A 12565-nucleotide genomic window follows, 5' to 3' on the forward strand; every position below is an offset into this window, starting at 1 on the left:
TCAAAGTTTTTACTGGCACTTCTGATATTAAAATGGAGAAGAAAAAAACTTTCGCCAGTGTTATCTGATGTAATGTATGATTTGAAATGTTGTTCTGATAAATAATGTGATGTAGTGAGCTGTCCGAAGTGATCATTTGCATCCAAATTGTAATTAAGATCGGATGTATTATTGTCCATAAAATTATGTATGTGTGCATCATAGTTGGAGTTATCATGATTATCTAGTGTGCGAGTAACGTCATGTTGCGCCGAGAGAGACAACAAGTCATCGTTATTTAGAGAGCTGAATGGAAACCTAGAAAAATCCGTCATTAGCAGGGGAGATGGTGGTTAAACGAAACCTAAAGGAAACAATACACTGTGCGACGTGCCTGTTCCCGAGTATGTGTAGAAGAGGAGAAGAAAAAAAAATGTGTCAGTGAAAAGGCAATAAAAGGGGAGTAAAAGAAGAAAGAACTAAAATAAAGCAGGGGAATTGAAAACTAGTGTAAGATATATAATGACCTTGTGCAGTGCAAAGTTTGGAGGGGGGGGGGCTGGAAATAAAGGTGATGAAAAACAGGACAAAAATGAAAACAAAGCAAACTTGACTGATCCTTAGTGAATAACTTAAAATAGGCCAAATGTAAACAAACACGCAACAAATATCAACAAGAACGTAAGTAAGCAAAATAAGGCAAGGACAGAAAAAAAAAATCATACTGTGTCCGTCTCTCCTGAAGCGTGATGAAATCTATTAAAAATAACAAACGAGGTCATATCAAATGGAGAAAGCTAAATAGTAATTAAAAAAAAAAAAGCAAAGCAGGAAGCAGGATTTAAGCCTGTGTGATCTGTAGAATAAGAAAGATCGATCATATTCATATGAATATACATACAAAAAATCATTGCGTAAATATACGTCAGTGGTAAGTGGTTCTCAGGGAAAAAACAAGAGGCAAAATATTAAAAAAGACCCAAAACATTGCAATGATTAAAGATTGTGTTAACGATGCAAGAACTAGGTAGTTCTCAAATTCACTGCAGGGACGCTGGCGAAACTCATTAACGCACCGATTCTTCCGAAAATGCAGCCAGAGTCGCAGCGGAGAGCCCCGAGGCTCCCGCCGAAAGCCGGCGGACCGGGACAGCAGAAAATTCGAATATTTGCACCACACGAACAGACGCAAACATGTCGCCACCCAGAATTGGAGATTCCGGTGCTGTCCCGGTCCACCAACCCCCGGCAAAAGCCTCACAGCTCCCCACCGCGACCCGAACTGCACCCCAAGGAACCGGCGCGATGCAGGGAGCCTCTACTCGGTAAATTCGATAAGTCCAAAATATACCAGGGAGTTTCCCTTCGTCACTCATATTGAATTGACAAATAAAATAACAATTCACTGCATTTAACCCTTTAATGAGTCATTTCCAAACAAAAGAGAAAAGGAGGTCATAAGAAAGCCAATGATAAGGCTTCGCGCTCCAAGCACGCTTAATTCAGTAAAGTTTAATTTCTGATGTAGCCTATTGTCAAGTTTGCTGGTGCGTAATGAATACAAAAGGAGACATCTGCAAAATGTGTTATCCGTATATATCAAGGAGTAGTAAGCAAATTAGCAATGAAATGTACTTCAATTAGTCGTATTAACCTTATATAACAAATTTGCAAATTTGGTTCCTGATAAAACTTGAAATTGGATGAACATCAAGCTTAACGTCAAGCACACCTTGGGCGATAAAACAGTATAGGTGTCTTGATAGAAGTAACAAGAGGCGCGTAGCCATGAGTTTGATTTTACTGAAATTGAGTATGATTTTAGGAATATAAAACGTAGTATATAGCAAATAGCTATTTGCTACTGATCAATTCAGATATATTACAACGGGGAAGAGAAATTACAAAGCAGCATGTTCGAAGTGGGGAAAACTGTACCAATAGAACATAAATCAAATACTGATGACCAACATGAAAAGGAGATGCGTGATTCTGTTCAAAATAGATGGCAATTGATATCAATCAGAAAATAAACACTTTTTATATATTGGATCTCGTTGACACTTTGATTGGATAAACATGAAAAAGAGACAATCATATCCTGTAAGCTTCAACATTGTGATTTCTCAAATTTGGTAGGGAGACTTTTCAAGTTGTGAGAAGTAATGATACAATAAAGTAAATGACTCTATCATGTCAATGTCTTTTTGTAAACACGGTGCTAAAGCGCATGTGGTTTCTAATCGACTCATTTTAAGAAAATCATGAACGTACGAGAAAGGAAAACAATAAAACCAGTGTATATAAGTGATCAGATTGCACATATTACAAAAAGAACAAACAAAAAACAGATGCCAACATCATGTGGGATAACGATTCTACATTAAATGAATACAAATGATTGATGGCCGGTAAATCAGAGTGTGTAAGATCCTGCATGCATCCACCCTTAACTGCTTAATAAGACTAAAGTAGTGTAGCTAGATTGTTTAGAATTGGTGCATGCTAGGACTTAAAGCACACTCACACAAACATCCGTGTAAGTGATTTATACATGAATTATATTAATAAGCAACATAATCTACTTTTGATGAACGAAATTTTTGGTGCGATTCAGTTATGATTTCGATTTATAAATTTATGGTTTGCCTCAGGCTTGAACCTAAAGCTAGGTGAACACACAACATGCAAACGAACAAGGTATCTAGATGCATAAAAAACGGATCAATGTTGGGAAATATAAAAGTAGAGCCTATGGGTGAAAGGGTGCCAATTAAATAGATCGTATATAGGCGAGATAAGAATGATTTAGTACATGGTAGGCCTTCTTTAATTGAAATATCCACTAACAGCACTTAGATGTTATAGAGAGTGAAAGATAAACAAGCAGTTTCCCCTTTTTACCATTTATACGAATAATAACATTGATATCCAGATCGAGGAGATGCATATTGTCATAGTAAAATTATAACGAACATCGAGTTATTTCTTCTCGACATAATTATAGTTGAATCAAAATCAAAATGAACATCAATTTTGTAAATTTTCTCTCGTTAAGGAGTCGACATCATTGTTGCAAAAAAAAGTACTTGAGGCTTAATTGACCTGGAGGAAAATCATGAATGCGAAAACACATGAAACATGCGAAAAGATAAAATTCAATCATGCCGTCTTAAGAACGATCGAGGAAGTTATTGATAATAATTGTATAATCATGATAATAGTCCGAGATCTCAGTGACCAAGTTGTAAACATCCCACGAAAAATCAAAACCACAGGTCTTCAGATGATTCGGAGACTAAAATTAATCACTCGAGAAGGATGATATCTCATTATCGAAATGAATAGCGATAAAAAAAAGGAAAAAACGAAGGTGAAACATTAATCTCTTTATGTCTATTTATAAAAAAGAAGAAGGAACGTTGCCGTCACAGGGAGATTGAAACTAACCTTGGTTCATACAGCGGGTTAAAAAAATTAGAACACTACTCCAGCGTGACCAATGGTTGTGATGCGAGAGGTGTCGTCGGATGAAGACTCAAAATTAAAAGGGTCACCTCCACGGAGTCGCCATTTTCCTGCATAAAAACGCAATTTGGTTCCTTGGGCGTAAAGGGCCTGGACCTGTTTGGACCATTTACGTTTTTCCTGGAGGTCAGCGCTGGTAAGGTCATCGATGATGAAGAAACTCTGGTTTTTCAGAACGGAGCGAGCTCTTTTCATTACATCAACTTTATCGCGATATGACAAAAGCTTCACAAGAATGTGACGAGGTCTTCCGTTGGTTTTCCTACCGTCACGATGAGCTCGTTCAACCTTCGACGTAATACCGAAGAAAGATCGTAGTTTGTCTTCGGCTAGCGTGATACAATCTTCCTGGTGAGGTTCAGAAGCTGATGAACTATCGGATGAAGATGCGCTATCGGCGGGAAGAGATGTTGGTTGCTGATACTCGTCGATCCCAACCAGACGAATATTATTTCTCCTGGAGAATCGTTCCGATTTGTTAGTAGCGGCTCCGTTCTTTGCCACTTCTTCTTCCAAGTTCTTGATCCTGGTCTCTAGATGATTTTGTTTGACATGAAGGTCATTGACCCTTTGTCGCTCGAACTCCAGGGAATCCCCTAGAAGTGACTCAACAGCTTCAATTTTCTTAGCAAGCCGATCAACAGCCCTTTCAAGCATAGCTTCGAATTTCTTTGTTAGGAATAAATCCAATTTAGATTGTTCGAAGTCTTGATCTTGGAATGTGCGGTCAGGCGTAGAGGTGTTAGTTCCGTTAACAGGTGTAATCACGGGTGTGTTGGCAGGGCTGCTTACCTGGCTTGGCTCCCCAGGTCTCTGGCTGGGGGTAAGCTGATCCGGTAGAGCTTTGTACATGTTGTGCGAGAACGGGTTTGGCCTTTTCGTTGGTACAGATCCAGTGGTTTTTGTAGGCTTTCCCTTCTGAGATTTTCTTAGGTCGTAAGACATCTTATCCAATATAAGATTAGGAACGTTATGTAGTTGTCCTTGGTTGGTAATCCTGCATATAACTGCAATTTAGACCTCAAAACAATGTGAAAATCAGGAGAGACGGATAATTTGCTGTTCTTGTTACGAGAGCGCCATCAAGTCGCTTTTAGAGCAATGTTTTACACATAGCAATGTTTTCCCGGCTTCCAGCCAGGAGCCCCGCTTTTACCAGAGGGATATATTAGAGCCATGTATCTTCAAAGTGTGGCCAACCGTACCCTTTCATTCGTGTAGTCTTCAAAATAAGACTCTGTAATTTTTTTTATTCGTAGTGTAACAAACAAAGTTATTGCCAGTCAGAAGGAGACAAAATATAAAAGAACTTAAGATGATATATTGAAATAAAGATAAAGAGGGATCGGACAGTTTCAATACTTACAAGTTTGGGGTATAAAATCCCACAAAATAATATGGGCGTTCTTGGCAAAGTGCACATAAGTAAGAAAAAAAAGTTTATTTTTCGTGAATCAAAGAAGAGGGAATGCAAATCAGTTACAAACAAAAAAATCAATACAAATTTTCAAAAAGAAAATAAGCGTATTTGTTCTGTATTACTGGTCTGACCAAAGTAGCCACCTGTTAACATTCTACGTGACTACATTCTTTTGGTCATGCCACCAAGTCATGAACAATAGATGCCCAGACTCTCTTTCATGAGGAATCTCTAATCCGCGCTCCCTTCTGACCTATTATCTAGGAGAGTAATTTAGCACAGGATGTTCATAGAAATCGGGGCTCACGCGCGTCTTTTGATTTGACATTTGAATACTTTCAAAGGTTCCGGTATTGATTTCTTATGGGTGACCCAGGTAAAGAGAAAATAATTTGCCCCCCTACAGAAAAATCCTGCATCCGCCCAGGGCCTCCCCAGCTCGTAGCACTATCCGTGGTAAAAGAAATTTATTTGTTCAGATAACATAGTGTACAATAATATGCGTGGTATAAAGAAATGTAATATTCAACCCGTTATCATCGTTATCATTTTCATTTCTACTCTCTAAAGTCGTTTTAAAATCCCTTTGATAGTGACGTCAATGATGCAGCAACTAACAGGTCGGTCTGATCGGTTTTGTTAATGTATCCCTTTTTTTCTTTTCCTCAAAACATCTTGAGACGAATAAAGCGGTATTATCGGCCGTTTTAATTATCAAATGTATTTGTTTTGCTTCTTCCTATTTGATTCGAGGAGAATATTGAACGATTCATATTTTTGTGAGAAGTTTGAATATGATATTGATAAGCATAACAATGGAAATCATTCTTTTTTATGGTTTGGGCTATAAAAACACAAACGAATATGAACCGTTATTTACCTGATCTTAAGTTTATGAAGAGAGAGTTTGGCTGCAGAAGGAATGCAATTGATATGATTACAACAATTATTTTTTTATAATAATCATAATGATGATGATGATGATTCTGATGGCAATAACATTAATAATAAGAAGGTAATGGAGAATAATAATGATAATAATAGCAATAACAATAATGATAATAATGATTACGATAATAGTAATACTAATAATGATAATAATAATAATAATAAATGAATAAATAAATAATGAGTGTGATGATTGCAGTGCGATGAGAGTTGGAAATGACAGCCTTCTTTACTCATATATTTATAACGAGAACAATTTTGTGAGAATGCTAAAAAAACAAAGTATAAGACCTTTCCCCCACCCCCCCCCCTACCCCAAAAAAATCTCCCCCAAACCGTGCACATTTGCAGGCAGAAAAAATCCATGACACAAGAATACTACCATACCGGCCTGCAGAAGAGCCGATCGATAGCTCATGAATATTCATAAAACAATAGCGAATGGGCGAGTAGCGTTGGGTGAGAGACATCGTACCGCTCTGTCATTGGTCAATTCTGAGCTGAATGCCTTCGCACACTCGCCTTTGCTCTGCCCGTAGAAGTACGTGTATTGCTACACACAATCTTTATATCACACGTGTCTATAGGGGAAATTTTGATTCAGATCGCGGCAATATCCGAAATCAACTCTTCAAAATAATGATGCAAAAATGCCATTTTACTCAAAAAATGTCTATGTAAACCACTATTCATTATATAACAAAATCAATTGTGAATTCCTTGCCAATATAACAACATAAAAAACACAGAATATAGTGTTGATTTTCTGGCTGTAAAATTGGTTAAACAAAAAAAAGTTAGTTGGGCAACTATAGCTGCCAGTGGCACTAGAGGGCTATGGGCAACTATAGCTGCCAATGGCTCTTAAAGAGTTAAGTAATGAAATTAGTGTGTCAAAGTAATGTAGGCCGAGTGAATTTGTTCAAATGAAAACGCCGTATATACGTGTACATGCATGCATTACGTAATAGAAAGCGTACGTGGCGGTAGTTGTGTATGAAAGGCAAGCAACTTGAATTTGGCGCCTTCGGGCACGTGGTGTATGCATTGTCATAGCCATGTAAACATAAAGAAGTAAACAGAAATGCATTTAAAGTCGTAGTTGATTTCTTTTATTATGAAAACTGTTTTACAAAAGGGTGAATTTAGGGTGCATTAATCAATACATGACATTTACAGTATGCTAAAACTTGGTATGACCTTGAAACATGTCAAGGTCATTCTTGGTTATTGAATAATTTAAGTTGTAATGCAAGTCAACGTTATTTGCCTGTTTGGAAATCTGTAGACATTATTTATGTGTCATGACATGTTGTCAATTCAGCTTATACAAGTATTGTTTATTATGTTATTAAATTGCAGATTGAGCCAGTCTCATTGTGCACACATCAACACACTATAGACTCGGTCTGATTCTTGGGTTTGTTTGGTTTCGACGTATCACACGCCACATCTACAGTTCAATGTCAGCTTAAGTGTCTTGAGTATCATCCTCCTTTAAGTACGTCACTGCAATGGAAGGCAGCATAGATGAAGAAGTCACCTTTAAGGTCAATAGTAAGCCGGATGATTGTGTAAAGATGGACAGTGTCAACATGCACAGTGACTTTATGAACAGAGATGACATCAGGCCCGAAGACTCTGTGAGTCAGAGGGGTAGTAGCAGTACCACGTCAGCTAGTTGGAGGCTTCGAGCTAGGGCTAGGAGAGCTGCCTTACAAGCGGAAGTTATGGCTCTGCAAGAGCAACAAGAGCTTGAGCTTGAGGAAATCAAGTTAAAACAAAGGAAAGCTGAACTTCTTCTTAAAATGAAATTGAAGGTAGCAGAGGCAGAAGAAGCTGTTTATAAAGGTACAGAGTCAGATGTCAAGGTCAAAGGAAAGACTGATCCTTTAGAACAGGACAAGACTGAAGAATCTTGTAAGCTTGAACCTTCCAGGGACAATTCGACGATGCCGGCCAAGACAAAACTGACACCAACTTGTGACAATTCTTCAACCAGTGAAAGTGATAAGATGATGGGTAAGATGCATTCTGACATTTTCCATCACTTACAGCAAGGACAGAAACAACATCAGAAGCTGTTGGAAGCTATCACCATTTCCACTGCCAACATTGTGTCCTTTGATGGTAACCCTTTGAATTTTTATGAATTCATGCGGTCGTTTGACAGCGTCATTGGTAGTTCTTCATTGGACAATAACACCAAGCTACTTAAGTTATATCATCTTTGTAGTGGAGCTGCCAAAGACATCATCCATTGTTGTCTAATGATGCATCCAGATGATGGATACTTACATGCAAGGACGCTACTGACTGATCGATTTGGAAATGCCTTCAAGATCTGTGATGCCTGGATCAAGAAGATCACAGAAGGACCTGTCATACAAAATGATCCAAAACAGCTGAGCGATTTCGCTGATCAGCTTAAGACCTGCGGTGAAACCTTGATGGCAATAGGAATGCTCCGAGAATTAAGCTGTAGGAGTGAATTGGTAAAGATCATTGAACGTTTGCCATTTCACCTGAAGAGCCGCTGGGTACGTCATGTGAAATCAATCAGAGATGTTGGAAGACAGCCTACTATCCAAGATGCAGTTGACTTTATTACTGATGCAGCGGATGAGCTCAATGATCCTGTATTTGGTGCCCTTCTTACTGGAGGACAAAAGAGCGGAAGTACTGACAAAGTAAGAACCATGTCAGGTAGAGGTCAGGTGAGCGTATTTACCACTTCGGCCAATTCATCAACTCAGAACTGCATCATGTATAATGCAAGCCATGATCTTTTTGGCTGCCAGGAGTTCAAAAACATGAATCCAGGGGAGCGTTTCATCAATATTTTCATCCGACAAGTTGTCAGATCTGACATCTTTCCATGATTTTGATTGGCTGAGAGGCACTGTTCCTATGGTAACTGTCGGATAAAATGGGACTTGTCGGATAAAACGTCCGACAAGTCCTTTCATGAAACGCCCCCTGATGACCGCTTTGATTTTGCCTTCAAGAACAGATTATGTTTCAATTGCCTCTTACCTGGCCATATTTCGTCTAGATGCAACATCAACAGAACCTGCACTGTTAGAGGATGCGATCAAAGACATACAAAGTTTCTCCATACTAGGAGAAGGATGACATCTCCACAGCGCCCTACACTTCTCAGTGCAAGTGACGCGTCTACTCAAACTGACAGCGATGTATCATCCCATGCCAGCTGTAGCGCCATGGGGGCCGGAGTTAGCAGAATCGCTCTTCCGATAGTACCGGTCACTGTTAGTGTCCCAGGTGAAGTAGCAGGAACTATTGAGACCTTTGCTTTGCTGGATTCTGGTTCCACAAACTCATTTTGTCTACAGGAAATAGCAGAGAAGATCCAGACAAAGGGACGAAAGAAGATCGTATCAGTATCTACACTAGAAGCTCCTAACCACACCATGGAATGCAAAGAAGTGAAGCTGAGTGTAAAAGGGTCTTCTGGTACATCAAGCAAGAAGATAGAAGCCGAGTTCCTTGCACGTCCAAGCCTGAATATCAGTGCAGTGAACATGGCCACTGAAGAAGATATATCCAGATATCAACATCTTTTTGGTATTGATCTCCAAGTGACAACAGGAAAGGAGGTATCTTTACTTATCGGACAGGATATGCCCGAAGCTCTGATGCCACTGGATATCAGAGCAGGTGCTCCAGGTGAAGTCTATGCCATCAGGACAGCACTTGGGTGGACGTTAAATGGACCACTAGGAAATGAAAGTAATCTACTGATTTATCAAGCTTCATCTAACTTCGTTTTTGCTGCAGGAAACATACCGCTGGGAGTCGAACCACGTCAAACTTGTAAGCTAGAAAGAGTTGACAGAGATGATAATTGCCAACTTCCATCTCACACCCTAACTCAGGATCTGCAAAATAATCCTCAAGTGACAAGCAGACAAGACTCCCTGAAGACTGGACTGGATAAAAATGATTGTCTACATGCTAACTACAGGAAGGAGATGAAGTCTTTGCTGGAAGAATCATATGCTAAAGAGGTTCTTTATGCAGCTCCTGAGAAAGATGAAGGAATGGTAGGGCTTTTCTACAAGATCACAGGCATCGTCAGCGGCAGGCCTCCAACAAGAGAATCACCAAAGGTCTATCATGATGAAGATGCGAATTCGAATCTCTTACTTCTGTTAGACAGGAAGCTACAGCTTTTTCCAGAAGTAACAGTCAGACCAGATGTCTCGAAGATGACTCAGAGTTAAATATAACCTTTAGCAGACACCTTTAAATACTAGTCAAGAGAATACTTACCTCATGTGTAAATTCGAAACGTTGAAACCTTCGCATCGCAATCTACAAATTAGTCGCCTTGTGCTTGATGCCAATGGAAACTCTTCACTTATGTTATGACTGCTTGGAAGGTTTCTCCAGACTCTCCAGGCAAGAAAGGCGTCAACCGCGGCAAATCTAAACTAAAACTAGCATAATTATATTTTACCTATTTCAGGGTTGAACATTATTCTGAAAATACATTATTGATTATGCTGATGTAGAACTTAAAGTCAGGACCTATTTATCAAAAGAAAGAGAAACTTGTGAAATATATGCAATTTATGATAATTGAATCAACAATTGTCTTTGCAAGGATAGGATCAATTTAGATAATCTTGTGCAGTGATCTTTGAACTTATCGCGATATGAGCATTTTGAAGTCATTAATAATCGTCAAAATATGAAATCATATGGATTCTGTTTCGTGAAAGCATTACTATATGTCTATTAAAATTTAATATCATGATGTCGACAGTGATAACATAAAGTGTCAAACTGATTTATATCATCACGGGAAGTTTAATAGCGTGATTGGTAATCTTGTGAGCTGGATTTAACAAGTGACTTTAACGCGGTCAGCGTATCAACAGTAGTATTACCAGTACTGATCTCTGATAACTGAAAACTGATCTGAGACAAGAACTAAGAAGCTAATATGAATAATTTACAAGAAATGGACTTGAACTTATAAACTGATTACGAAGACTGTGTATCAACACATGTGGACTGATTTCTCAGAATATTCGTGTTTATTCATGCATTTGTAAAATTTTGCATGTTGTCATATTCAAGAAATTTGCTCAGTTGACGTGAAAGATGTGACAAATTTTATATGGGTTATGTACATTTAGAAAATTGATAATTTCCAGTGTGAATTGCAATTTTTTTTTCTTTTGCAGGTGTTTCTGCATTTATTGAAAATTCAATATATAAAACACAGTAATCATAATGAATATAAAGAAATACAAAAATAAATGAAATAATTACAAATTGCGACGATTACATAATAGAAGAATAATTTACATAGATATACATGTAAGCAATAATATATAAAATAAAATGCAGTGGCTAGCTATCATAAGCAAAATGCTTGAGAGAATAGCAGTGAAAACATGTATACATTTGTATTTTTGTCAGGTCGCCATACTTAAGTTGAATATGGCGAAAGAAGAAATTACCATAAAAAAGGATTGTTATAGAAATTCAAGAGTATTTTGAATTAGTGACAAAGAAAAACAAGATATCAAGGTAGGCAAGATTTATACAGATTAAATTTTTTTTTATAATAGAAAAAACAATTTTTGAGTTATTATATAATGAGATGTTATACAAATGACAATTTAGAAACATCAATGTTGTCGTTATGATTTTGATGAATGAAAGATATGCAAATTTATTATGAGCAGAACTTCAGAAATGTATTGAATGTAATATGCAGCTCTTGTCAAGGCATTTGTAGAGCAGTTTGTCTTTTGTATTGTGTAAAAAAAAATGTCAAGAGTTAAACTCTTCATGAGAAGTTCAAGTCGGAGTTTACATTTGTATTATGCAAAAAAAAAAATGAATGTGTTGAGAACAGCCAGTTGTTATGATTGCATGTTTAGCATAGTAATTTTCTCAGTGTCACAAATGTCCTCTTTTCAAGGAAGACGTCGTTTTGATTAGACATTTGCAGTGTCATTCCTGGTATATGGAATTATGGTTAGGAATCAGTTTCCTTTTTGTGTCAAATGTTTACCAAAACGATGCTTCTTCAGGCAAGGAAAGTTGGAGGCTCTGAACTTGGTGTTGTTGTCATGGTGACGTTAAGAAGAATGTGTGATATACAGTCATTGCAGTGTACTAAATGCTATTTGGATTTGGTACTTTTCATCTGTCCTTATGAATGCCAAAAAAATTATTGGCTAGTGAATGCAGTTGGTTAAAAAGGTACTCTTCATTGTGAAAACATAAAATGTTTGAGATAGGTTAAGGCCTAGTTAATCAGCTGAAGTTGTGAAATTTGGTTTTTGATGAAAGAATATTTCAAAGGTAAAAGTTGTTAATTGCAAATAAAACAGTTGTTAATATGGGAATTCATGATGAATATTTTTTGATGTATTTAATTTCCTAAAGGAATGATTTGTTAAATGTTCAGAAAGGCTTCTCATTTGTTGGCTCATGTATCCATATGTGACCTGATGAGGTTTTAATTCACTAGGTCAAAGAGGTCAGTAGGTGTGTAATACATTCTTGATGTGGCAATTGTGCAGTTTGACTGTGTAGTCGAGAATACATCTAGGTGTTTTTTTTCTCCTCCCAGTAACATATGCAGAAAAAAAGACATAATGGGTGATTTTGACAATTCATAGATAAGTCGATATAGGTACATTT

General features: G+C 37.7%; 1 protein-coding gene across 1 annotated transcript; it reads left to right on the forward strand.

Annotated features, from left to right (window-relative positions):
* The first annotated feature begins 7389 nt into the window (after window positions 1-7389).
* LOC135153714 (uncharacterized) lies at window positions 7390-8757 on the forward strand. The gene has a single exon (XM_064097819.1). It carries the CDS (start codon window positions 7390-7392, stop codon window positions 8755-8757), a length of 1368 nt encoding a protein of 455 aa, XP_063953889.1.
* The last annotated feature ends 3808 nt before the right edge of the window (window positions 8758-12565 follow it).

Source organism: Lytechinus pictus, chromosome 3 (genome assembly GCF_037042905.1).
Source record: "Lytechinus pictus isolate F3 Inbred chromosome 3, Lp3.0, whole genome shotgun sequence".
Taxonomy (NCBI): Eukaryota; Metazoa; Echinodermata; class Echinoidea; order Temnopleuroida; family Toxopneustidae; genus Lytechinus; species Lytechinus pictus.

Coding starts and splice junctions, on each gene's coding strand:
- LOC135153714 (XM_064097819.1), top strand. CDS start 7,390: ATGGAAGGCAGCATAGATGAAGAAGTCACCTTTAAGGTCAATAGTAAG.